Source organism: Salvelinus namaycush, chromosome 31, assembly GCF_016432855.1.
Source record: "Salvelinus namaycush isolate Seneca chromosome 31, SaNama_1.0, whole genome shotgun sequence".
NCBI lineage: Eukaryota > Metazoa > Chordata > Actinopteri > Salmoniformes > Salmonidae > Salvelinus > Salvelinus namaycush.
Genome location: NC_052337.1, coordinates 22,978,250 through 23,005,924, shown reverse-complemented (window position 1 = coordinate 23,005,924; position 27,675 = coordinate 22,978,250). Strand labels below are relative to the sequence as shown.

Genomic DNA, 27,675 nt, shown 5'->3' with positions numbered 1-27,675 from the left:
TCTCAACTATGACATTCTTCATTGTGCGCATATAATGCATCATGAAAACATATAGTACAGGGACTCCATCAGGTAGGTGATCACTGAGACGGTAATTGACTATTGTACCCCTTGGTACTCTCTGTGTGTTCATAACTACTCTCTTTCATCCCCATGAGAAGACAAGAGAAAACAGATGCCAGCACATTTATATGCCAATACAGAATCATATTACGTTCTCCCTGGAGACACATGCATGCATCTCTCTGCTTTCTATCCTGTCATGAGCTTCACATGTCAGAGCCCTGCAGCCCTGCTGCACTGGTGAAACAACTTTAGCATTAGTGCTGGTGTTGTTTGGCTCCTGCTCCATTTGATTCACAGCTTACTGCGTTAACCACTACAGCCTTCCCCCAGGGCCAGGCCTGCCTCTCAGACACACTTTAACAGCCATTAGTGAGCTGCCGCTACACAACTGCTACCTGAGTGTATTGCGCGCGCGTGTGTAGGCCTGCTTGAGTGTATTGTTCTATCATAACCTTTGCTGTCTTGCTTCAGTGCACTATTAATATATACAGTGGCGTCTGGAATTATTGAAACCCTTGATAAAGATGAGCAAAAATGACTGTTTAAAATATATAATTGAACTACTGAGCTATATTGTATGCTAACATTTTTGGGGAAATTATACACTGCTCAAAAAAATAAAGGGAACACTTAAACAACACAATGTAACTCCAAGTCAATCACACTTCTGTGAAATCAAACTGTCCACTTAGGAAGCAACACTGATTGACAATAAATTTCACATGCTGTTGTGCAAATGGTATAGACAAAAGGTGGAAATTATAGGCAATTAGCAAGACACCCCCAATAAAGGAGTGATTCTGCAGGTGGTGACCACAGACCACTTCTCAGTTCCTATGCTTCCTGGCTGATGTTTTGGTCACTTTTGAATGCTGGCGGCGCTCTCACTCTAGTGGTAGCATGAGACGGAGTCTACAACCCACACAAGTGGCTCAGGTAGTGCAGCTCATCCAGGATGGCACATCAATGCGAGCTGTGGCAAGAAGGTTTGCTGTGTCTGTCAGCGTAGTGTCCAGAGCATGGAGGCGCTACCAGGAGACAGGCCAGTACATCAGGAGACGTGGAGGAGGCCGTAGGAGGGCAACAACCCAGCAGCAGGACCGCTACCTCCGCCTTTGTGCAAGGAGTAGCACTGCCAGAGCCCTGCAAAATGACCTCCAGCAGGCCACAAATGTGCATGTGTCTGCTCAAACGGTCAGAAACAGACTCCATGAGGGTGGTATGAGGGCCCGACGTCCACAGGTGGGGGTTGTGCTTACAGCCCAACACCGTGCAGGACATTTGGCATTTGCCAGAGAACACCAAGATTGGCAAATTCGCCACTGGCGCCCTGTGCTCTTCACAGATGAAAGCAGGTTCACACTGAGCACATGAGCACATGTGACAGACGTGACAGAGTCTGGAGACGCCGTGGAGAACGTTCTGCTGCCTGCAACATCCTCCAGCATGACCGGTTTGGCGGTGGGTCAGTCATGGTGTGGGGTGGCATTTCTTTGTGGGGCCGCACAGCCCTCCATGTGCTCGCCAGAGGTAGCCTGACTGCCATTAGGTATCGAGATGAGATCCTCAGAGCCCTTGTGAGACCATATGCTGACACATGCACATTTGTGGCCTGCTGGAGGTCATTTTGCAGGGCTCTGGCAGTGCTGCTCCTTGCACAAAGGCGGAGGTAGCGGTCCTGCTGCTGGGTTGTTGCCCTCCTACGGCCTCCTCCACGTCTCCTGATGTACTGGCCTGTCTCCTGGTAGCGCCTCCATGCTCTGGACACTACGCTGACAGACACAGCAAATCCTCTTGCCACAGCTCGCATTGATGTGCCATCCTGGATGAGCTGCACTACCTGAGCCACTTGTGTGGGTTGTAGACTCCGTCTCATGCTACCACTAGAGTGAGAGCACCGCCAGCATTCAAAAGTCACCAAAACATCAGCCAGGAAGCATAGGAACTGAGAAGTGGTCTGTGGTCACCACCTGCAGAATCACTCCTTTATTGGGGGTGTCTTGCTAATTGCCTATAATTTCCACCTTTTGTCTATTCCATTTGCACAACAGCATGTGAAATTTATTGTCAATCAGTGTTGCTTCCTAAGTGGACAGTTTGATTTCACAGAAGTGTGATTGACTTGGAGTTACATTGTGTTGTTTAAGTGTTCCCTTTATTTTTTTGAGCAGTGTATAATTTTATACTAATACAACATCTCACAATTGCTCTTGATTTTGTGGCCAATTAACCACATCTTTGTGGTTGGGATTATTGTCTTGCTGGAAGATCCACTTGCGGGCAAGTTTCAGCCTCCTGGCAGAGGCAACCAGGTTTTCAACGGTATTATGAACTTTACTCGGTACAAGGATATTTTAACCAAAAACCTGGTTCTCTGCCAGGAGCTTGGCCACATTGGATCTTCCAGCAAGATAATAACCCCAAGCACACATCAAAATTCACAAATAAATGGTTAGTTGGCCGTGGCAATGGTTAATATGGCAATCTCAGTGTCAGGACTTGAAACCCATTGAAAACCTGTGGTTTGAATTGAGGCCAGTCCATAAGCGCAGACAAAGGATATCAAGGATTCTGTATGGATGAATGGTCTCGCGGTCTGAGGCACTGCATTGCAATGCTAGAGGCGTCAGTACAGACCATGGTTAGATTCCAGGCTGTATCACAACTGGCCGTGATTGGGAGTCCCATAGGGCGGTGCACAATTGGCTCAGCATCATCCGGGTTAGGGTTTGGCCGGGGTAGGCCGTCATTGTAAATAAGAATTTGTTCTTAACTGACTTACCTAGTTAAATATTTTATAAAAAATAAAAGAACCCTCCTAATGTGTTCTCCAACTCATAAAACATTTCAGAAAAAGGCTCAGTGCCGTTATCCTCACAAGGTGATGTATTGAAAACAGGGGTGTCAATAACTTTGACCCCTACCTAAAATATTCATTGTTGAACAAAATCTCTTTCTCTGAGCAATTGTATTAGTATAAAATAATAACATTTCTCCATTTGTTGAAGCATACATATAGCTCATTATTTTAAATATTTATTTTAAAGTCATTTTTGTTCATCTTTATCAAGGGTGTCAATAATTTCGGACCCCACTGTATGCCAGTGTGCTGCCAGTGACATTCTACAGTGGCCACACGTCCTATAAACTGAGACAGCTACACAGACAGAGCCAATGTCAGATAAGGTAGATACACAGCACAATGTCCAGATAACTCTCAGTAAATCCCTGATCGCATCCAGAGAAATCCTTCCTTCCATTACAGCTCTATGAGCCTCACAGCAATTTCTATGTCCAGGCTGCAAAGCCACACGTCCATGCAGGGAAGTGGACTTCTCCACGGGCCTTTACGCTTAACCAATCCCTAGACCAGCCTAGGGCCGTCCACTAGAACACCAGCCTTCCATTTGGAGAGATTAGGCCCCTTTGTTCAGTGGAGCAAGCGAGTGACAAGAAAAAGAAAGACAGAAAGAGAGAGAGAAAGAGCAAGGGGGTTGGGGGTGGGATGGAGTAGACAGTGGATAGGTGGGAGACACCACTTCCATTCTACTGTAAGTAAGCTCGAGATCCAGACATGAACACCAAGCCTTGAGTGTGTCTGCTGATTTTTCTGGGAAAGAAAATGTAATTGCGTGTGCTCCAAAACGATACTCCTGCTGAGTTTACAGATTTCTTCTCACACAAACACAGTGTTGTCTAATCCATGCATGCGCCGATAGATTCACTATCCACGGGTCATCTAGCAAAGTCGAGCAAAGTTTATAACACAAGAAAAGAGTCTGGCTTGGCTTCAATCTGAGGTATATTTTTTTGTTGTTGCTGTTTCTACTTTGAAGTTTAGATTAACAGAGTACTTGTGGATCAAGCCACCTATTGGATGATCTGAGTTTGTGTGTCAAATGGCCACACAGAGATGATAAAAAGAGTTGCTCTAAAATACTGGCCGCATTTAGAATAATTAACGTCAGCTGTCGGAGATATCTGTTGATAGCAGAGCAGAGTTAGATGTGTTAGGAGAATAACGATCTGACTACTGGCTCCCTTGGTGAAATGACAGAACAGAACATTGAAGTTTGACTACCCAAGGAGACGGTTTGAAGTTTGAACTTCTATAACTGTCTGTCTTAGTGGCTCTGAGAGATGTGCTATGGCGTGTGTGTTAAAATACACACTGAGGTGTCGTAACAGAGTTGACAGGTTCTAGCTCGCTCTCCCAAAAAAGAAATGCCTTTTGTGAACTAACACTCACACTTGACTTTTACCCCCCTTACTTGCACTGATAGCTACTTTGAGGAAAATGTACTTACTATGACTGTGATATATGGCTGTCCCATCTAGCTATCTTTGGATGAATGCACTAACTGTGAGTCGCTCTGGAGAGCGTCTGCTAAATGACTAAAATGTCAAATGTAAGAGTCAGTCATCTAATATTTAACATGTACTCTTCATGCCTGCAAAAAGGACAAGGAGCCTCCAATTTACAGTTACAGTTTACATTTAGCAGTTTATGACTTATGACACACACACACACACATGCACAGGTACTAAGGATGTAACACAGGTACTAAGGATGTAACGCAGGTACTAAGGATGTAACGCAGGTAGTAGGGATGTAACACAGTTAGTAGGGATGTAACACAGGCACTAAGGCTGTAATACAGGCACTAAGGATGTAACACAGGCACTAGGGATGTAACGCAGGCACTAGGGATGTAACGCAGGCACTAGGGATGCAACGCAGGCACTAGGGACGCAACGCAGGCACTAGGGACGCAACGCAGGCACTAGGGACGCAACGCAGGCACTAGGGACGCAACGCAGGCACTAGGGACGCAACGCAGGCACTAGGGACGCAACGCAGGCACTAGGGACGCAACGCAGGCACTAGGGACGCAACGCAGGCACTAGGGACGCAACGCAGGCACTAGGGACGCAACGCAGGCACTAGGGACGCAACGCAGGCACTAGGGACGTAACGCAGGCACTAGGGACGTAACGCAGGCACTAGGGACGCAACGCAGGCACTAGGGACGCAACGCAGGCACTAGGGACGCAACGCAGGCACTAGGGACGCAACGCAGGCACTAGGGACGCAACGCAGGCACTAGGGACGCAACGCAGGCACTAGGGACGCAACGCAGGCACTAGGGACGCAACGCAGGCACTAGGGACGCAACGCAGGCACTAGGGACGCAACGCAGGCACTAGGGACGCAACGCAGGCACTAGGGACGCAACGCAGGCACTAGGGACGCAACGCAGGCACTAGGGACGCAACGCAGGCACTAGGGACGCAACGCAGGCACTAGGGACGCAACGCAGGCACTAGGGACGCAACGCAGGCACTAGGGACGCAACGCAGGCACTAGGGACGCAACGCAGGCACTAGGGACGCAACGCAGGCACTAGGGACGCAACGCAGGCACTAGGGACGCAACGCAGGCACTAGGGACGCAACGCAGGCACTAGGGACGCAACGCAGGCACTAGGGACGCAACGCAGGCAGTAGGGACGCAACGCAGGCAGTAGGGACGCAACGCAGGTACTAGGGACGTAACGCAGGTACTAGGGACGTAACGCAGGCAGTAGGGACGCAACGCAGGCAGTAGGGACGCAACGCAGGCAGTAGGGACGCAACGCAGGCAGTAGGGACGCAACGCAGGCAGTAGGGACGCAACGCAGGCAGTAGGGACGCAACGCAGGCAGTAGGGACGCAACGCAGGCAGTAGGGACGCAACGCAGGCAGTAGGGACGCAACGCAGGCAGTAGGGACGCAACGCAGGCAGTAGGGACGCAACGCAGGCAGTAGGGACGCAACGCAGGCAGTAGGGACGCAACGCAGGCAGTAGGGACGCAACGCAGGCAGTAGGGACGCAACGCAGGCAGTAGGGACGCAACGCAGGCAGTAGGGACGCAACGCAGGCAGTAGGGACGCAACGCAGGCAGTAGGGACGCAACGCAGGCAGTAGGGACGCAACGCAGGCAGTAGGGACGCAACGCAGGCAGTAGGGACGCAACGCAGGCAGTAGGGACGCAACGCAGGCAGTAGGGACGCAACGCAGGCAGTAGGGACGCAACGCAGGCAGTAGGGACGCAACGCAGGCAGTAGGGACGCAACGCAGGCAGTAGGGACGCAACGCAGGCAGTAGGGACGCAACGCAGGCAGTAGGGACGCAACGCAGGCAGTAGGGACGCAACGCAGGCAGTAGGGACGCAACGCAGGTAGTAGGGATGTAACGCAGGTAGTAGGGATGTAACGATTCACCTATATGTGCATCGGTCCCTGGTTCAAATGTTTAAGTTATGAGTGCATCGGTCTGTGGGACCCCAAACCGATCCAAATGTAGTATGCATTGATTCAAACATTAAGAATCGTCGGTTCCAATTTTTTTGCACAAATGACTTACTTTCTATCTTTCAAAAACACCTCTCTCATCTTCTGTGACAACTGCATCCTCTCCTTTAGTGTGGAACTTGTATGTATGTTGACAGTCATTGATCTACAAGTAATTTTGCATGCTGAACAACCACAGGCAATATCAGTAGCCGCTTCGCAATCTGACCACCTATTCCTGATCTGTCACATTTGCCCGTCAAATGTTTGTCAAATGGTTTGTGCAATATTAGGCTTTATTCGTTGAGTAACAACCAATGTAATTTGCTAGATCATTTTTATAAAATGCGCTGTTGAAAATGGTGTTTTACCGGAATAAAATTAGCCTCAGCTAACGCCGGAGAGACACAACTCATCTGGCTATAGGTAGGCTTACATGCTGATCGGGGATTACATTCGATTTTATTTAGATTGTTTAGGTTCACCATCAGCAATAGTTTTGGTAGTTTTGCTTGCAAAAAGCAAACATTGCCCCCCCTAACCGATAGTGGAGTGATAGATAACCAGTTTCCCTTATGGCTCAGCACAGTTGCCCAAATATACCATAGACATACAGCGCCTTCAGAAAGTATTCATACCCCTTGACTTATTCCACATTTTGTTGTGTTACAGCCTGAATTCAAAATGGATTCAATATATTTTTTTTTCTCACCCATCTACACACAATACCCCATAATGACAATGTGAAAAGAAGTTGCAAATGTAATGAAAATTAAATACATGAATATCTAATTTACATAAGTATTCACACCCCTGAATCAATACATGTTAAAATCACCATTGGCAGCAATTACAGCTGTGAGTCTTTCTGGGTAAGTCTAAGATGTTTGTACACCTGAATTGTACAATATTTACACATTATTCTTTTCAAAATTCTTCAAGCTCTGCAAAGTTGGTTGTTGATCATCAGCCATTTTCAAGTATTGCCATAGAGTTTTAAGTCAAAACTGTAACTAGGCCACTCAGGAACATTCAATGTCATCTTGGTAAGCAACTCCAGTGTATTTTGGCCTAGTGTTTTATGTTATTGTCCGACTGAAAGGTGAATTTGTCTACCAGTGTCTGTTAGAAAGCAGATTGAACCAGGATTTTGCCTGTGCTTATCTCTATTCCTTTTCTTTTTATAATGAAAAACTCCCCAGGCCTTAACAATTACAAGCATACCCATAACATGATGCAACTACCACTATGCTTGAAAATATGGAGAGTGGTACTAAGTAATGTGTTATATTGGATTTGCCCCGAACATAACACTTTGTATTTGCGACAGAATATGAATTGCATTGACATATTTTTTGCAGTATTACTTTAGTGCATATTTGCAAACAGGATGCATGTTTTGAAATATTTTTGTTCTGTACACTGTCAATTAGGTTAGTATTGTGGAGTAACTACAATGTTGTTTATCCATTCTCAATTTTCTCCTATCACAGCCATTAACTTCTCTAGGGTAGGGGGCAGCATTTTCACGTTTGGATGAAAAGCATACCCAAATTCAACTGCCAGTTACTCATCCCCAGGAGATAAGATATGCATATTATTAGTAGATTTGGATAGAAAACACTCTGAAGTTTCTAAAACGGTTTGACTCATGTCTGTGAGTATAACAGAACTTATTTAGCAGGCGAAACCCCGAGGACAAACCATTCAGAATTTTTTTTTTTGAGGTCACTGTCTTTTCAATGATTTTTCATTGGGAAACCAGATTTCTAAGCGAATTGCTTGCAGTTCCTACGGCTTCCAGTAGATGTCAACAGTCCTGAGAAATAGGTTGAGGTTATTCCTTTGTGTAATGAAGAAATACGGCCATCTTGAAGTCGAGGCACTCCAGGTGTCCTGGACATGCGCTTCAATCAAACAGAAGGCATGCTACATTTAGTTTTAATCCTGTACTGAACACATATCACCCGTCTTCAATTTTATCGATTATTAACGTAAAAAATACCTAAAGTTGTATTACAAAAGTAGTTTGACATTTTTTGGCAAAGTTTACAGGTAACCTTTGAGATATTTTGTCGTCACGTTTGAGCAAGTTGGAACCGGTGTTTTTCTGGATCAAATAAATGGACATTTTGGATATATATCGATGGAATTAATCGAACAAAAGGACCATTTGTGATGTTTATGGGACATATTGAAGTGCCAACAACAGAAGCTCGTCAAAGGTAAGGCATGAATTATATTTTTATTTCTGCGTTTTGTGTCGCGCCTGCAGGGTTGAAATGTTTTCTCTCCTTTGTTTACTATGGTGCTATGCTCAGATAATAGCATCGTACGCTTTCGCTGAAAAGCCTATTTGAATTCTGACATGTTGGCTGGATTCACAACCAGTGTAGCTTTAATTTGGTATCTTTCATGTGTGATTTAATGAAAGTTTGATTTTATAGTAATTTTCATAGTAATTAATTTTAATTTGGCGCTCTGCATTTTCTCAGGCTTTTTGCCAAGTGATACAGTAGCGTCTTGCCTAAACTCAGATTTTTGGATATAAATATGAACGTTACCGAACAAAAAATACATACATATTGTGTATCATGAAGTCCTATGAGTGTCATCTGATGAAGATTATCAAAGGTTAGTGATTAATTTTATCTCTATTTCTGCTTTTTGTTACTGCTCTCTTTAGCTGGAAAAATGTCTGTCTCTTTCTGTGACTTGGCTCATACCTAACATAATCGTCTGGTGTGCTTTCGTCGTAAAACCTTTTTGAAATCGGACACTTTGGCTGGATTTACAACAAGTGTAGCTTTAAAATGGTGTAAAATACGTGTATGTTTGAGGAATTTAAATTATGGGATTTCTGTTGTTTTGAATTTGGCGCCCTGCAGTTTCACTGGCTGCCTAAAATATAATTTTTCCTCCTGGGGACCGGCAAAATGTCCCCACTTGTATGAATCTTCCTTGTTTTACTATGAGTAAGTACCCACAAGGCTAGTTAAACAAAAACACACACACACACAAGTCAGCTCAGATAGATCCAGCTCAGAGAGGCCCAGCTCATGAGCTCCATCAGCAGCAGATTTTAATTTAGATTGTAGAATGGATGCATTTATGCAACAAATGTTATTGCATCGAACCGAATCGCATCGATTCTTTCTTCTAATCAAACCAAATTGCGCTGAATAGTTTCAAACTAAAACGTACAGTTCCTGTATCGTATCGGAGCCCATGTATCTTGATACGAATCGAAACGGGTAAGATGCACATCCCTAGAAGGTATACACATATATACACACACATCAGAGACATGAAGGAGCCAGATGGGAAGGTAACTGGACAAAAGCAGACACCAGACAATACAGATTTAGAGACGGCAGGAGCTCGATTGTAACTGTGTGGAACATAATTGCCACATGGTGAGGCAATAATATTTTAAGGGTTGGACTTAAGCTTGGGAACAGTCAATAAACTGCATTTTAACCCTCGTTTTATCACTCCAAATGAAATGATAGACTATGGGGAGATTGGGATGAAAAACAGTGTTTCTGAGTGTGTATGTATATTTTTGTGTGTATGTGTGTATGAATGTGAATGTATGAGTATCTGCAAGAATGTGAATGTACAGTATATGTGTTTGCGTGGGTAGGTGCATAAAAGTGTCTGCATTCATGTGTATGTGTTTCTATGTCACATCAGTGTGTGTCCCACCTGTGCCCTCGTCGGTGTGTTCCTGAGACTGGTGCTGGCTCTGGTGGACCCACTCCCCATTGCACTTGAAGAAGATCTGCAGGGCTGGCCTGGCCCGGCACTTGAGCTTGATGGGGTTGCTCTTGACGATATAGGCATCATCGGGCTCCTGGAGGAAGTGGGGGAGGGTCCCTGACGTACCATGCTGCAGAGCATCACTCCTGGAACCTGGAGACAAGGACCATGACATTAGACTAGAGTATAGACTAGATAGAGTAGTGTAGAGTACAGTATAATAGAGTAGAGTACAGTAGAATATAATAGAGTAGAGGGGAGTAGGGTAGTGTAAAGTAGAGTTGAGTAAAGTAGGTTAGGGTGAAGTAGACTAGAGTAGGTTAGAGTAAAGTAGAATATTAGTAACGTTCCACAAATATCGATAATACCCCAAACACCTCAAAAGTGTCTCAAAGGTACATCCATAACAAAACATCTGCAACAATGTTTAATGAATCAGGAAAGTGTGAGAGATGATGACACCCAACTCAGCCTCACATTCCCATAGAAAACACTCCCACAATAGACGCTGCTCAACCACCTCAACATGATGACAGTCTACACCTCATTGACACTCTTTGATCTTTCAAAAGGCAAGCCCTTCACAATCCACTCATTTCAGAGAGCGATTTGGTAACAATAATTAACTGCAATAATTTCTATGTCTGACTCAAACAGTAATCAGGTATGTGTGTATGTACAGTGTGTGTGTGTGTGTGTAATGTATGTGTAGCAGGTGTAATTATACTCTGACTAATCTCCCACTTAGCTTTCCTCCTGTAACCTCTCATGTACTGTATGTGTGAGATAGAGTTCTGCATCGGGTTGGATACCCACGGTTCCCGCGGGTGAGCCGCAAAAAACTCTGGTGGGTGAAATTAAAACATTCGGCTCGCAGTTCAGAACAATTACATTGCGGGTCAGAAACATTTTAAATCAAGATAATAATACATTTTGTTGTGTTGCATTGTGTTGTGAATTCCATTCTGTGAGCGGCGAGGCAGACATAAGGTTACCAGCAATGCACGTATTGAGAGTGTGTGGAGCAGGGAACCTTCTAGGGCAGTGACGGTCATGGAATTTTGGATGACGGTAATTGGCCAGCCAAATGAAAGCTGTCACCGTAATAAGTGTTCCAATTTCTCCGCTCTCGACTGCCTGTGTTGTCATAGAAATAGATTGAATAGAACAGTCGTCCCCATTCAAGTCAATGATGGCATAATGGGTGGACTGGCGGCCATCGCGAGCGTACCCATAGGAGCAAAGCAGGTAGTAAAATATGCGCTAAAATATGTGCTGTGATTTGTTGATTCAACTCAATAGACATCACAAAAAATACATTCCATTGCATGAGCCACATTCTCTGGTCTGATGAAACCAAGATTGAACTCTTTGGCCTGAATGCCAAGCGCCACGTCTGGAGGAAACCTGGCACCATCCCAACGGTGAAGCATGGTGGTGGCAGCATTATGCTGTGGAGATGTTTTTCAGCGGCAGGGACTGGGAGACTAGTCAGGATTGAGGGAAAGATGAACGGAGCAAAGTACAGAGAGATCATTGAAGAAAACATGCTCCAGAGTGCTCAGAACTTTAGACTAGGGCGAAGGTTCACCTTCCAACAGGACAACGACCCTAAGCACACAGCCAAGACAATGCAGGTGTGGCTTCGGGACAAGTCTCTGAATGTCCTTGCATGGCCAGAGCCTGGACTTGGACCCAATCGAACATCTCCGGAGAGACCTGAAAATAGCTGTGCAGCGACGCTCCCCATACAACCTGACAGAGCTTGAGAGGATCTGCAGAGAAGAAATGGGAGAAACTCCCCAAATACAGGTGTGCCAAGCTTGTAGCGTCATACCCAAGAAGACTCGAGGCTGTAATCGCTGCCAAAGGTGCTTCAACAAAGTACTGAGTAAAGGACCTGAATAACTATGCAAGAAGTTCTAAAACCTGTTTTTGCTTTGTCATTATGTATTGTGTGTAGATTGATGAGGAAAAAATCTATTTAGTCCATTTTAGAATAAGGCGTAACAAAATGTGGAAAAGTCAAGGGGTCTGAATACTTTCCGAATGCACTGTATGTATGATCGAGGGGTATGTCTCTTTATAAGTAGCGGGGTGCATTCTCCAGCTCCAGGATTATAGCTAGCCGAGTTTCCCTCCAACATCTAATCCATCTCCTCCCTACAGAAGCTCTCCTGCAGGAGGAAGACTCCTGATTGAAAGGAATAGATAAAATGAATGTGTATGTGATGGACTGGCTGTGTGTGTGTGCTGCATGTATGTGTGCGTGTGTGTATTTGCTGTTCTAATTTGTGTGTGTGCGTTTGATATTCTGACTGTGTGTGATGTTCTGGCTGTGAAAATCACAGCTCTCACTGGCATCTACCTCTCTCTTCCCCATAGTGCTACGCTCTTTCTCTCTCCCTGGTTCATGGAACTGAACAAAGAGACATCCTTTTCATTTAGAAATGACTACCTCGGGCTACTGTAGCTACTTGCTCTTTTCTGGAGCGCTCCATTTTGTTGGTGTGTGGCGAGGTGACATGCATTATTTGTGTTTGAATAGCAACAAAACACAGATGCCAGCACACATCCACACACTGACAGAGAGATATACAGAAACATAGATGTACGCTGCACACAAATGCACACACGGACAGACGGATGCGTGTATACGTCTCAGTACCAAGCCATTGTGCTGTTGCTCTGCTACCTTACAATCCTGTTACAGCTGCTATTCTCCTGTCATTTGCTAGCTAGAGCATCACTTGGTAAGAATAAGTACTTATTCTTGGGATTGTGTAATCTGATCCTAGATCTGTGGTAAGGGTCAGCGTCTGAAAGACAGGCTAGTTGGCAAGGTTTTGGCCCTTTAACTGCTGATGTTATGGCTCTCCCATCCGCCATACTGACAGTGATTATCTAGGGTCATCTGATTCATGTGGCCAGTATGTGTGTGTGTGTGAGGGCTAAGAGAGAAGACAATCCACCTCGTCGTTGACAGGATAGACCGCCGCTACGCTGTTTCCACGGTGATCTACGACCGATAGGCCATCCCGGCAACAACGCACAGGGTTCGCAGAGATACATCTCAGCGTGAGGGGAAAACAAGATGTCACGGGGAGTCACCAGTGGCGACCCATCATTCAGGGCAGGTGGGGCATAGCATAAAACATTTCCTGTTTTGCATGTTATTTTGGCATTAATAAGAGTAACTTATGTGTGCAAACAATGTGAAAAAATTATAATTGAGTTAATAAAGCTGCATACAAACATTGTCTCTTTATTGCTTTCTTAAGGCAGCTCCGAAATGCAGGTATTTCAGCCTAGCTCTATACAGAGCGTTGGGGTTGGTAATGTTCAAGGTCATTTGCCACAGATAAAATTATGTAAAATCACATATCTACCGTAGCTTTGATTGGACCCATCATGTCAACATCATACTTTAAAAATCTTAGCTAGTAAGCTGGACAAGCAGCCATCATCATGAATCACGTTGACAATCTACTGCCAAATCCTTTTCAATTAATGTCATATGAAGAGAATGTATCGATAAAATGTATGGGTTCTCATCGGCCATTGGACATAAACATTACACAACAAAATGGACATTTCAAATTCAACAATGAGTGGTTTGATAGGAATCAGTGGCTAACTGCAAGCGTTGCAAAGCTTAAAAGGTCAAACATTCACATGCAGAAAAGGTTGAATACATTTGCCATGCTGTCAATCCATCATGATTTCTGCCACATTCAAAACAGCTGGAAACTCAGGAACTGGGATATGTCAGACTTCAGTGAGTTTAAGACAACTGGAACTTGGAAAAAAACTAGATCCGACTGGGAAAATACTTTTTGAACGGTCATCCAACTCGGATTTCCAACTCGGAAACTCTGTTTTTAAATCAGCGACTCTCAACTAGTACAGTGTTTCCTCCTTTAAAAGTTGTGAGCTTACACCGCGGTACCCAGTGTCACGGCTTCAATGCTCCAGACCACCACAAGGGGGAGTTAGAGCACTCATTATGCATTTGGGTCCCAAGGTTTTTATATGACCAATCGTATCGAGTGGTTCCAATGACGAATTTGACACGAGCCACCTGTCCCTTGTGACTTTCTTCAACAAAGATGGCAGACAAAATATTACGGTGGAAGCAAATGTAAGTAAGTATAACCTGATAAAGAGCCAAGCAAAACATGTACAATTGAGAGGAATATGTTAGTTAATGTAGAGACAAACGATTGTGCATATTTTTTTGTCATAAAGTTAATTTACGAAAATTGCTATTTAGCAAGTTAGCTGACTAGCTAACATTAGCCAGCTAGCTAGCTGGTGTTATGACATGAGTATGACATTGTAATTCGTGTTGTTTAATGTTTTAGGGACTCCTGAGAACAGCAAACCAGGCTGTCGTCTTGGAAAACAGTGGATGTAAAGAATCTAACCAGCTAAAGCATTTACTGCAAATTGAATGTACAATTGTGTAAGCTTGCCGTGCAATGCAGCTGAAGTAACATAGCTAGCTAACTATTTACTTGCTTATTATGTAGTGGAGGATAAAAATAACTGTATGCCTATGGATGTGTAGCTAGCTACAGTATGTAGCCGATCTGTGTATGGACCCTAAAACGTTAGGTTCTGACCAAATATTCATACCAATCTATGAACCTCAGCTATCATAGTTGTTGTATCAACTTCAAGTCTGAATGACATTAATGAAGCCTATGGATAGAGTAGAATATAATAACTTTATTGTGCCAAGGATGCAAGTCCTATATACAATGATTGTAGTTATTACCACGCATGAGATTCCCACATTGTAGCCTGTACATTGAATGTATTCACTGATCATGTACTCTTCCTTGGCAAATAAAGGTGTGGTTCAGCTATGAATCTCTGTGAGACATTCTTTTTCAGTCATATCCAATACCAGGTGTATCAAACTCCATTCTTTGAATGATGCTGTGTCTGCATGTATGTATTACAATTATACACTTCAACAGTGTTTACCACTCCTGCTCCTGGGACATCAATGATTACACATTGTAACTATGCAATAGACTAGAAACATGATTTAAGTGAAGGCTGATTTGTAATTCATATATACAGACCAAAAATATATGCATATCTAACTCCCTTCATCTGCATTAATCGGAGGACACGGGATAATATTTCAATGAGATACTTAATTTCAACCAGTGGAGAATGTGAAACGTTTTATTGAAGTAAGTTAATTATCCAGGTGTTATAAATACATAATACACATGCATACATAATACATAACAATTATGATAATTGTAATATTATATTATAAATACAACTTCAATCTGTACTTCAATGCACATATGGTGTGCATTATAAAACGAGGAAGAAAGACGAGGTGGGGAGAGAGGTGTAGAAGACAGAAAAGAGAAGAGGTAAGAAAAGAGGCAGACAGCATATGATTAATGAACTATAGTGCTACCCTAATATTCTCTCAGTTCATCACAATTACAGTGTCTCTAGCGGTGTCTCCTAACCAGCCTTGGGCCCCCAGTTGGCCCGAAGGTTATCTTTAGAGCGGGTGAGGTAGCGATGACGGTACTGGCTTCCTCTCTCACATTAAAACATACCTGCAGACGAGAGACAGATGGATAGAGAGAGAGCATGATTAAGCCTTGTTCTTTTTTATTCTAACACAGTCAGTCATCATAATCATCATAATCATGAAATGCAAAACTGACCTTGGATCATTAACTCTGGGACATGGCCTCCATATCTATCTGTATTTCACTGTAAAGCATCTCTTTAATAATACTTTCTGTTCACCCGACCAAGTGACCTCTAACCTATGATCATGCTGTGCCCTCTGTGTCAGCCAGTTCAGATGCGGGAGGGGTTCACCAACACAGCTGATATAACCTAGAGGATTTAGGGAGAAGGGGGAGAGGGATGAAGTGAAGGAGAGAGACTGTTATTGTGTGTGTTTGGTCTCACCTGGTGTCCATACTAAGTGGCTACAGAGTACTTTATGCTGAAAAACAGACACATGAGGACAAACAATAGAAGATAATGTCATTATTAGACATAAATAGCACTTGAAGCTTGATGATGACTTGGCAGCAACAGATAGCAACAGATAGTCAAGTGAAAATGGCTGAATGTTTATGTGGTGTAAATCTGAAAATTAGCAGTTGACATCTTAAGGGTTTTTTAATTAATGCATGTGAGACAGGTTCCATGTACAAGAAGACAGGCAAAGAGAAAGAGAGAAAAAGAACACAGAACAGTTTAATTACCTCTGGTTATGGACACTTCTGCCAGCAATAAAGCTTCCAAGGCCTGTTCCTTGGACAGTGAACATCTGGCAATATCTACAGTGGGGAGAACAAGTATTTGATACACTGCCGATTTTGCAGGTTTTCCTACTTACAAAGCATGTAGAGGTCTGTAATTTTTATCATAGGTACACTTCAACTGTGAGAGACGGAATCTAAAACAAAAATCCAGAAAATCATATTGTATGATTTTTAAGTAATTAATTTGCATTTTATTGCATGACATAAGTATTTGATCACCCACCAACCAGTAAGAATTCCGGCTCTCACAGACCTGTTAGTTTTTCTTTAAGAAGCCCTCCTGTTCTCCACTCATTACCTGTATTAACTGCACCTGTTTGAACTCGTTACCTGTATAAAAGACACCTGTCCACACACTCAATCAAACAGACTCCAACCTCTCCACAATGGCCAAGACCAGAGAGCTGTGTAAGGACATCAGGGATACAATTGTAGACCTGCACAAGGCTGGGATGGGCTACAGGAAAATAAATTTGCGACCCTTTGATCAGTTTGCACTCTGAAAGTAAAGAAAATAGCTTATTTTTTGTAGATATGAAAACAATAACTGAGATATGACCGTTCAATCTAAAGAAGCAGATTTTTCAGGATACGTCAACACAGAACAGAAAGCTTAACACCAGACTGGTATTGTGGTTGTTCATTAGGTGATGGGAAAAATGCAATATGTATACACATAATATACTTACCTTCCTTGAAAATCCATCTATACCGCCAAAGATGACAATGCTGTATCTTGAAAAAAAGCATTGGAATTAAAAGTGAAATGTTTAACCTATTACCTATTAACCTGCTTCCTTATTTATGTATTACCTGTTGATGAACAACTCCAATTTCATACATCATTGAAAATTTGTATACGAATAAGTAAGAATAAAAAAGTTTAAATAACTTCTTAGATTTGATGGAGACATTATACATCTTAGTACCTTATCAATTTATGATTTGTATCAATGTGGACGAGAGACAGGGAGTAGGAACAGAGTATTTTTGCTGAGCAATGCAATGAAGCTGGATCATTCTGGCAATGATACCTGCACCATCTACACGCTGCAAAGACTCCCTAACTCTTCGCCATTGTACATAATGGATGATTGCTCTGAGACTTCCTTTGACCATTCTAAAGCCTGCATGGGGCATCCTTTCCTTAATGGCACTGACTTTCTGGTCTAACTCTTCATCTGACATATCAGAATAGCATTCCCTGACAGACATCTTGTGTTCTTTCATCCTTCTGTAAAAAAAGCTAACCGTTACACTGTCATGAAATATGATTATATATAGACTATGAAACAAATAGGACATGGCCTGATTATGAGTTGCCATGAAAGAAAGTTAGATTAATTCAACTGAAAATGGCGAGAACAGGCGTTCGTAGCTAAATGCTTTTGGTTAGCTTGAATATAAAAATTGCATGATTTATCATTCTACGGTATGTATGTATGTAATATAGTATAATGTTACGAACCGACACTGAATCGTGGGAGCTAACTACTAGCTATGAAAAAGTTGGACAGAAGAACGCCCAGTGCTGCTTACCTGAGATGCCATCATCCCACAGTCCTTCTTCGTAGGTGTCCGCTATGACTTCCTTTGTGTCGGAAAAAAGTTACTTTCAGAACAATTATTTTTGATTGAAAATAAAAAGGTTCGCTCTTGACAAAAAGACAAATATACCTCCATAGCATATAACAATTTGCCTGTGAATAACCAGACCTTCATACAAACTTGCTCTGCAGATTTCTTGACACACAACCGAAGATGCTGCCATATCCTGCCAGCACACCCACAAGCGAGCCACTCAGGCACAGAATGACACGTGGAAGAGGGCGAGGAACAAGATGGCAGTAACAACAATTTGCTGCAAGTTGGGGGGGGCTAATATTATTAGTCTAATAGCCGAGCTAGGTGTAAAAAAACAACAACTCCAGATTGAATTTAAGAACACACCCAAAGTCGAAAAATGTCTAACTAGTCATTTGTTATGCTAACTAGCTTGCAAGAGGTTGCATACAGTAGCAACAGCATCAACTACTGGTAGAGAAGTAGAGAAGGCAAAGAGTAGTACGCTAAACTGAAAGTTCGGTTACACAACAATTAGGGTGTGGAAATGTTATGCACCTTAAATATTCATTTAGAATCCTCCAATCCACTTATGCTGTAGCCTATTCCCGACCATCACGTTGTATAGCGCGTATTTGGACACGCCTACTCATTCCAGGATTTTGCTTTATTTTGACTATTTTCTACATTGTAAAATAACAGTGAAGACATCACAACTATGAAATAACACATGGAATCAGAACAAATTCTTATTTACAAGGACAGCCTACTCCTTCCGCCCCATCGGGGAATTGAACCCCGGTCTCCTGTGTACCCTGCCCCCATAACACAGGGAGTCTTTAGGTAAATAGCCCAGTACTGTGCTGCAGACCATCACGTTGTACAGTGCCATATTTTCTGTTCCATCCTAACGGAAACCCATAGGGTTTTTTGTTTTTCTTGGAATAGAAACACCATAATATTAATCAAATGAATTAAGCAAGTACCAGTCAAAAGTTTGGACACACCTACTCATTCCATGATTTTTCTTTATTTTTACTATTTTATACAATGTAGAATAATAGTGAAGACGTCACAACTATGAAATAACACATAGGGAATCAGTTAACCTCTAATTCCTCCCAAACCCGGATCCGGGAGCACCCCCACCAGTAAAAAAGCTGACTAGCATAGCCTAGCATAGCGTCACAAGTAAATACTAGCATCTAAATATCATTAAATCACAAGTCCAAGACACCAGATGAAAGATACACTTCTTGTGATTCCAGCCATCATTTCTGATTTTTAAAATGTTTTACAGGGAAGACACAATATGTAAATCTATTAGCTAACCACGTTAGCAAAAGACACCACTTTTCTTACTTCACCATTTTTTTACTGCATCAGTAGCTATCACAAATTCGACCAAATAAAGATATAAATAGCCACTAACCAAGAAACAACTTTATCAGATGACAGTCTGATAACATATTTATTGTATAGCATATGTTTTGTTAGAAAAATGTGCATATTTCAGGTATAAATCATAGTTTACCATTGCAGCCACCATCACAACTCTCCCCAAAGCGACTAGAATAACTACAGAGAGCAACGTGTATTACCTAATTACTCATCATAAAACATTTCTTAAAAATACACAGCGTACAGCAATTGAAAGACACAGATCTTGTGAATCCAGACAATATTTCAGATTTTCTAAGTGTTTTACAGCGAAAACACAATATAGCGTTATATTAGCTTACCACAATAGCAAACCACACAACAGCATTGATTCCAGCCAAACATAGCGATAACGTATTCACCACCAAAATATATTAATGTTTTCACTAACCTTCTCAGAATTCTTCAGATGACAGTCCTGTAACATCATATTACACAATGCATATAGAGTTTGTTCGAAAATGTGCATATTTAGCGGCACAAATCGTGGTTATACAATGAGAAAAGTTGCCAAGCTGCCCAGAAAATGTCGGGCGCCATCTTGGAGAGGCACCTATTCTAATCAATAAATAATCATAAACTTGACTAAAAAATACAGGGTGGACAGCAAATGAAAGACAAATTAGTTCTTAATGCAATCGCTTTGTTACATTTTTAAAAATAACGTTATTGCGCAATACAGCGTGCGCTAAAGCAAGGCTACACTGAAATTAATGGCGGCTTATGCATTTAACATTTTTCAACAGAACAACGATTTATCAGCATAAATAGTTCTTACTTTTTGATGAACTCCCATAAGAATCTTGGGAAAGGTGTCCTTTGTCCAGAACAATCGTCTTTTGGTTGAAAGATGTCCTCTTGTCCTGTCGAAATAGCCGCTAACGTTCGGCATGTGCCGGAAAGGTGTCCAACTCTTGAAAGCGCGTCACAAAGAAATGCCAGAAAATCGCAATAAACTGATATAAATTGCTATAAGTCGGTTTAAATTAACTACCTTATGATGTCTTTAACAACTATAACGAATAAAAACATGACCGGAGATATAGAACTGGCAAAACGAAAGCTTGGCAGGAGGCCACTCTGATGTCCCTACTGCGCCAGGCGCACCGTTGAAAAGGACGGTACTTCCGCTCCAGGGTCTTATATAAGGTCCCAGATTGCGCAATCCACTCCATTCAAATTCTCACCACTTACTGACATCTAGAGGAAGGCGTATGCAGTGTTTGTAGCCCCACAGCGTACATAGGGACTTATAAACTAACCCCAGAACAGGGACCTCGATTTCAGAAATCTCACTCCCTGACAGGAAATGTGCTGCAGAATGAGTCCTGTTTCACTCAGAGACATAATTCAAACGGTTTTAGAAACTAGAGAGTGTTTTCTATCCAATAGTAATAATAATATGCATATTGTACGAGCAAGAATTGAGTACGAGGCAGTTTAATTTGGGAACTCATTTTTCCAAAGTCGAAATAGCACCCCCCATAGGCTCAAGAGGTTTTTAAGAACAAATTCTTATTTACAAGGACAGCCTACCCCTTCCTTCACGTTGGGGAATCGAACCCCGGTCTCCCGCGTGCCCTCCCCGTCTCTGGTAATGCCAATATGGAAGACTATCGAATGCTTCTCAAAGATGCCCTCTGGTGGTCAAACTAACACTAACTTGCATTAACAGATTTTTTTTTTACTCACACACCCACAACCCATTTAAAACCTCTGGGTCGTGGGTGTATAAGAAAAAATATAATATAATAATAATAATACAAAAAAATATATATACTCCAGTCAAATTTAAATGACTAAACAATTAAAAGCAGGTAGAGTGATTAAATAACTTAATCTCTGAAAATGTTTTCTTCAATCACTGTATTTTCAATATGTGACTCGTTTCAGGAACTACTTCACAGGAGAGGCATTTAGATGCTTTCTGGAACATGTGAACTTTCATGTGCCGTAATAAACTTGTATGCCATTTGTAAATAATTGTTAAAATACGAGCCTAGTTGGTTTATCCATGGAAAAAGACAGGAACCTTTCCGCTAGCTATGGTTAGTTGAGATAATGGATGGGTTGGACATGCCGAGAGATGAGTTCGGATTGGTCTGCCATGTAGCATGCTTCTGTCTATAACATGAACTGCTCAGAATGTGAAAAGAATCCTTTCTACCACAGCTTTTTTTAAAGATATCATGAAGAACAAAAGTGTTGCCTCTGAGGAGTCTTCTGATGACAGTGATGGGGAAGAAACGGTGATCAACTGTGTTGAAGAAGAAGCTGACCGAGTTTCAAAATCACTGGAATGGCCGGTGGAAGCAGAGTATGATAGGTAAGGAGATGGAGAAAATTCTGGCGTTTGATTGCAAATATGCTGAGGGAGTCGAAAAGAGAACACAAAAGGCTGTTGTATAAATCATCTATCTCCGGATTACATCTTCAAACTAAGGGCAACCAGGCGCAGTGGTCTAAGGCACTGCATCGCAGTGCTTGAGGTGTCACTACAGCCCCGGGTTTGATGCCAGGCTGTGTCACAGCTGGCCGTGACCGGGAGACCCATGAGGCGGTGCACAATTGGCCCAGTGTCGTCCGGGTTAGGGTAAGGGTTTGGCAGGCCGGGATTTCCCTGTCCCATTGTGGTCTAGTGACTCCTTGTGGCGGGCCGGGCGCCTGCAAGCTGACTTCGGTCATCAGTTGGACAGTGTTTCCTCCAACACACTGCTTGGCATGGTCATGTTTCAGAGTACGCATGACCTTTGCCTCTCCCGTAGGGGAGTTGCAGCAATGAGACAAGACTAACTACCAACTGGGGAGGAAAAAAAGGTACACTACAAATACACAAACATAAAAAATGAAGGGCAACCATGGCATCCTTGACGTATACGGGTAAGAGTCTAGCTAGCTACATTTTCAGATATATTTTACGTTTCAAATTTAGTCAGAGTCATTTTCATTGCAAGTTAAAGCGTACTGTTAGCTAGTTAACTAATGTTAGCTGGTTGGTTGGCTCACTAGCTAACTCGCTAGCTAATGTTACGGATATGATCTGTGTAGTAATATTATTCCTATCTCAGCAAGCCATTTGCATGGCTAGTTATAGCCTGATGTTAGCTAGCTAACATTGAACCTAATTGGTTAGCTTTAGCTACCTGTATATATTTATGCATGGTGGCTAGCTATGACAATTAGTTTGTATTGCTAATAGTATGGGTTGGAATTATTGCTTAGTTCACTCGGAAATTTCCGACTTCAGTGCAGACAAGACAACTGGGAACTTGGAAGTAAAACAACCTCCAACTGGGAAAAATCGTTTTGAATGGTCATCCATCTCAGAATTCCAACTCGGGAACTCTGGCCTTTTTCTGTAGCCCTGACTTTCCGACCTGAAGCCCAGTGGCATCATGATTTTACCTTGTATTTTTCCAAGTTCTTGTCTTGAAAGCACCCTTAGGTTCATTTTTTAGCTAGCTTGACAACTACATGTCTAAACATATTTGTCACGCCCTGGCCTTAGTTATCTTTGTTTTCTTTATTATTTTAGTTAGGTCAGGGTGTGACATGGGGGATGTTTGTATGTTTTTGTCTAGTCGAGGGTGTTTGTAGTGTCTAGGGGGTTTTGGTAGAGTTTATGGGGTTGTGTTCAGTGTAGGTGTCTAGGTATGTCTATGGTTGCCTGAGTGGTTCTCAATCAGAGACAGCTGTCTATCATTGTCTCTGATTGGGAGCCATATTTAAGGCAGCCATAGGCATTAGACGGGTTGTGGGTAATTGTCTATGTGATGTTGCATGTTTGCACTCAGTGTTATAGCAGTCACGTTCGTTTTGTTATTTTGTATTGTTTGTTAAGTGTTCTTCATTATTAAAAGGAAGAATGTATTCTAATCACGCTGCGCCTTGGTCCTCTCTTTCACCTATAGACGATCGTGACAATATTACATGATCCATCAAGTTAGCCAGGTATGTCTTTGGGTGATTACGGTCATCTATTGTTTTTCATGAACATGTGTACATGTCTAGACAATTGTCACGCCCTGACCTTAGAGCCTTTTTATTTCTCTATGTGGTTAGGTCAGGGTGTGATTTGGGTGGGCAATCTAGTTTTCCTATTTCTTTGTTTGGCCTGGTATGGTTCCCAATCAGAGGCAGCTGTCTATCGTTGTCTCTGATTGGGGATCATACATAGGCAGCCTTTTTCCCACCTTAGGTTGTGGGATCTTTATTTTGTTAGATGCTGTATAGCCTGTAGAACTTTACGTTAGTTTTTGTATTTTGTTGGTTTTTGGTGTTCATTTAAAAATAAAGTAAGATGTTCGCCAACACGCTGCACCTTGGTCTCATTCCAACAACGGACGTAACAACAATAATGATACTGCTACTATGCAAGTAATCATTTCACTGTACCGTTTACACTTTCTGTATCCTGTGCATGTAACAAATAAACTTAGATTAAATTTGATAAATTGCGTTTACCAGAGACGGTAATGTGAAAAACAACATGATCTGCACCAAAGTCTGATTACGATATAGGCCAAGGACTACTTTCACCACTTTTAGTCTTGAAATATTTGGTTGCTCACTACGCTAACTCACTCTGGTTACCACATGGCCTCACATGTGAATCCTTAAAGAGATGGATGGGGCTTAAGAGGGTGTAAACGATGCTGAATGGGTGTAGACAAAGTGCTCTCCAGTAGGTGTCCCAAACGATTCAAGGGCCATTTTCTCAAAGGTGGGGGTTTATCAAGTTTATCAACTTTCAAAGCATAATTACTTTCCCATTCCTCAACTGCAGTGTATGATATACCATTTTCTAGCTCTGAATTTGTACTTTTATTCTATGTAAAAAAAAACACAATTTAAAATTTTGCTACATAGGATCTGTCACGTGTGCTCCCTCTCTGGCCTCAAGGTCACCAGGCTGCTGATTATTGTGCACACCTGTCACCATAGTCATGCGCATCAGTGCCTAATGACATTCACCTGGACCATCATCCATCATCTCCTTGATTATCTGCCCTATTTACGTCACTCCCTTTGGTTCCTTCCCCAGGCATTATTGTTTCTGTTTCATGTCTATGCGTTGTTCATTTTTTATATTGTTTAGTTTATTCATTAAATGTATTCACTCCCTGAACTTGCTTCCCGACTCCCAGCGCACGCACACGTTACAGAATAACGCCTCACCAAAGGGAAGCATCAAGGAGTGTTTATTTTATTTTATGTTTGAGGTGATGTTGGGTCCTGGTGTTAGTACCGCAGCTACCAGGGAGGCCTCAGTCGGTTCGTCAGACTCTCATGCCTCAGCTGGCTCGACAGGCTCCCATTTCTCAGCGGGTTCGATAGGCTCCCATACCTCAGCTGGGTGAACAGGTTCCCGTGCCTCGGACGAAGCAACCGGGAAGGTCTCAGCCGGCTCATCAGGCTCTCACGCCTCAGCCGGTTCGTCAGGTTTCTGCGCCTCAGCAGAGGAGACCGGTCCGCTCCTGATCCCGGGGTCGTCCCTTTGTTTGGCATCCTGCGGCTGGAGCTGTGCACCGGGGAGGGGGTACTGTCATGTATGCTCTCTCTCCGGTGGTCAAGGTAGCCGTGCTTCCGCGCCTCAGCCGGATTGACAGGTTCCCGCGCCTCAGCAGAGGTGACCGGTCCGCTCCTGATCCCCGGGATCGTCATTTTGGTCTGCATCCTGCGGCTGGAGCTGCGCGTTGGGGAGGGGGTACTGTCACATGTGCTCCCTCTCTGGCCTCTAGGTCACCAGGCTGCTGATTATTGCGCACACCTGTCACCATAGTCACGCGCATCAGTGCCTAATGACATTCACCTGGACTCCATCACCTCCTTGATTATCTGCCCTATCTAAGTCACTCCCTTTGGTTCCTTCCCCAGGCGTTATTGTTTCTGTTTCAGTTTCATGTCTGTGTGTTGTTCGTGTTTTTTCTTTTGTATTATGTTTCGTTCATTCATTAAATGTATTCACTCCCTGAACTTGCTTCCGTCTCCCAGCGCACACGTTACAGGACCGAATCGAGCTGGACGTTCACATATGTTCTCAAACCAGTGAGCTTATTAACCTTCATCAAGAATATGGGCAAAATTGGGACCCGGACCCTCCCCTATTGAGTCAGGTTTTGCGGTTGGAGTCCGCACCTTTGGGGGGGACGGGGACGGGGGGGGGGGGGTACTGTCACGCCCTGACCATAGAGAGCTGCTTATTCTCTATGTTGGTTGGGGTGTGACAGTGACTAGGGTGGGTCATCTAGGTGTTTAATGATCTGTTGGCCTGGTATGGTTCCCAATCAGAGGGAGCTGTTTATCGTTGTCTCTGATTGGGGATCATATTTAGGCAGCCATTTCCCCATTGTGATTTGTGGGATCTTGACTTACCTGTTAGCACTATTGTTTAGCTTCACGTTTTGTTTGAGATTTATTGTTTTGTTTTGCTGTGAGTTTCACTTTGTAATAAAAAGATGTGGAACCCAGATCACGCTGCGCTTTGGTCCACTTATTATAACGATCGTGACATCCCGAGGCAAAACCAGTTGAGAACCACTACTTTAAATGCCAGGATGTCATACTCCTACTGAGGAGTAGAACCGTCTTTCAAGACACGTGTTTGACAACAGCTGATAATCAGCTGGCGGGAAACAACGCAATATTGCATTCTCAGTATGGGTGAGCCTAGTATGATATTCGTTGCTTACTGCATACATTTTACTAAACGGTACATTCTAAATAGGACAGCACAGATTGTCCAAATGGTGACCAACTAGGTAATCTGTTCTCAACGATATGGATAGATACATGTTAGATTATGTAGAATAAACTATATAACACCATTAATCAATATACTGTATTATATACTTTGCTTGAAGAACCTATAAGACGATTAGCAATTGGCTTGGCAATATCATATGCCCAAAGCCAAGTAATAGGATAGCACTCAGAAAGAGTGAATGATAGCTAGATTGTCATGTACAACTCAGTGACAGGGTGGTGATATTCAGAGCTTAATGTAAAAGTATACAGAAAGGGAGGGATGGATTGATGGAGCCCTAAACTGACTGTGCTAATTTGGGAGTGCCTTCAGGGAGTCATAGACAGGCTGTTCACACAGAGAGAGCTGACTGCAGACATAGATAACAGGCTCTGTGTGTGTGTCTCTCTCTCTCTCTCTCTCTGTGTGTGTGTGTAACCAACATGTGAGGGACAAATAGGTCTGCAGTAGAGGTAAAGGGAAGGGCTTGTTCAGTATCTGTCAATTACAAAAACATGGCAGAGAGAATGAGAGAGAGAAAGAGAGTGAGCGAGAAAGACAGTGAGAGAGAAAGAGTGAGTGAGGAGAATAAGTGAGTGACTGAGGGAGACAGACTGAGAAAGTGAGAGTGAATGAGAGAAAGAAGGGAGAGAGTGAGATGGAGAAAGAAAGGGTGTAAAAAAGGAGAGAAAGATAAACGAAAATGGAGGAGATAAAACATGGCATATACAGGAGAGTAGCATGATAAAATCGGTCATTGATTTTACATGTCCTCCAATAAACACCCACTTGAAACCTCATCAAATTAACTATTTATCATTTTCAGGGTCATTGTTTCAGAAGACAAACCCTACTATCTTTTGATTACTTTCACAGTTTCATATAGGGCTGTATAACTGCCCACTGACTTTCACAAGCCAATCTCCAACCACTCTCTCTCCTAACCACTAACTGGGCCTGAGTACAACCAAAGCTTGAAGAAACATGGTGAAACAGCACGAATACTACATTTCTTCTTGCTTGAGCCAATCAGATAGAATATTATTACGCTTGGAACGACAACAAACAGTATTAATGCCGCTGGAAGCCAGCTGCTTAGTCATAAATTAACAAACAAATCCTTAATTCATATTTTTTTTGTAATTAAGTAGGCAAGTGACAATTATTCGTTAATTACTAACACACAACTGTGTTGACATTTGAGAACAGGGTTGAGATATACGGTGCAGAAAGCCCATTAACCCGTGTCGCTTCCTCATCTCGTCTCATGGACAGGAATACAGATGTAGGGTCTTAATTTGATCACTCTTTCGTTGCTGAAAATTTTCCTGCCAGGCAGGAAATTCAAACTTGTCGTGTATTTGAGTTTAGTTTGTAATTTCCACTTTGAAAATTCAGACTTGATTTGCCCTAACAAAAAAATAATCAACCCCTACAATAATGTCC

At 42.8% G+C, this 27,675-nt stretch overlaps 1 protein-coding gene across 1 annotated transcript in view; it reads right to left on the bottom strand.

Annotated features, from left to right (window-relative positions):
* The window catches only part of LOC120025511 (netrin receptor UNC5D-like), a 109,131-nt gene extending 84,139 nt beyond the window's left edge, over positions 1-24,992 (bottom strand). The window contains exons 1-2 of the mRNA XM_038970079.1: positions 24,742-24,992; positions 10,108-10,307 (exon numbers count right to left, since the gene is read on the bottom strand). Of these exons, the coding sequence (XP_038826007.1) occupies positions 10,108-10,307; positions 24,742-24,992 (451 nt within the window). The remainder of the gene's footprint in view (positions 1-10,107; positions 10,308-24,741) is intronic.
* Positions 24,993-27,675: the final 2,683 nt, after the last annotated feature.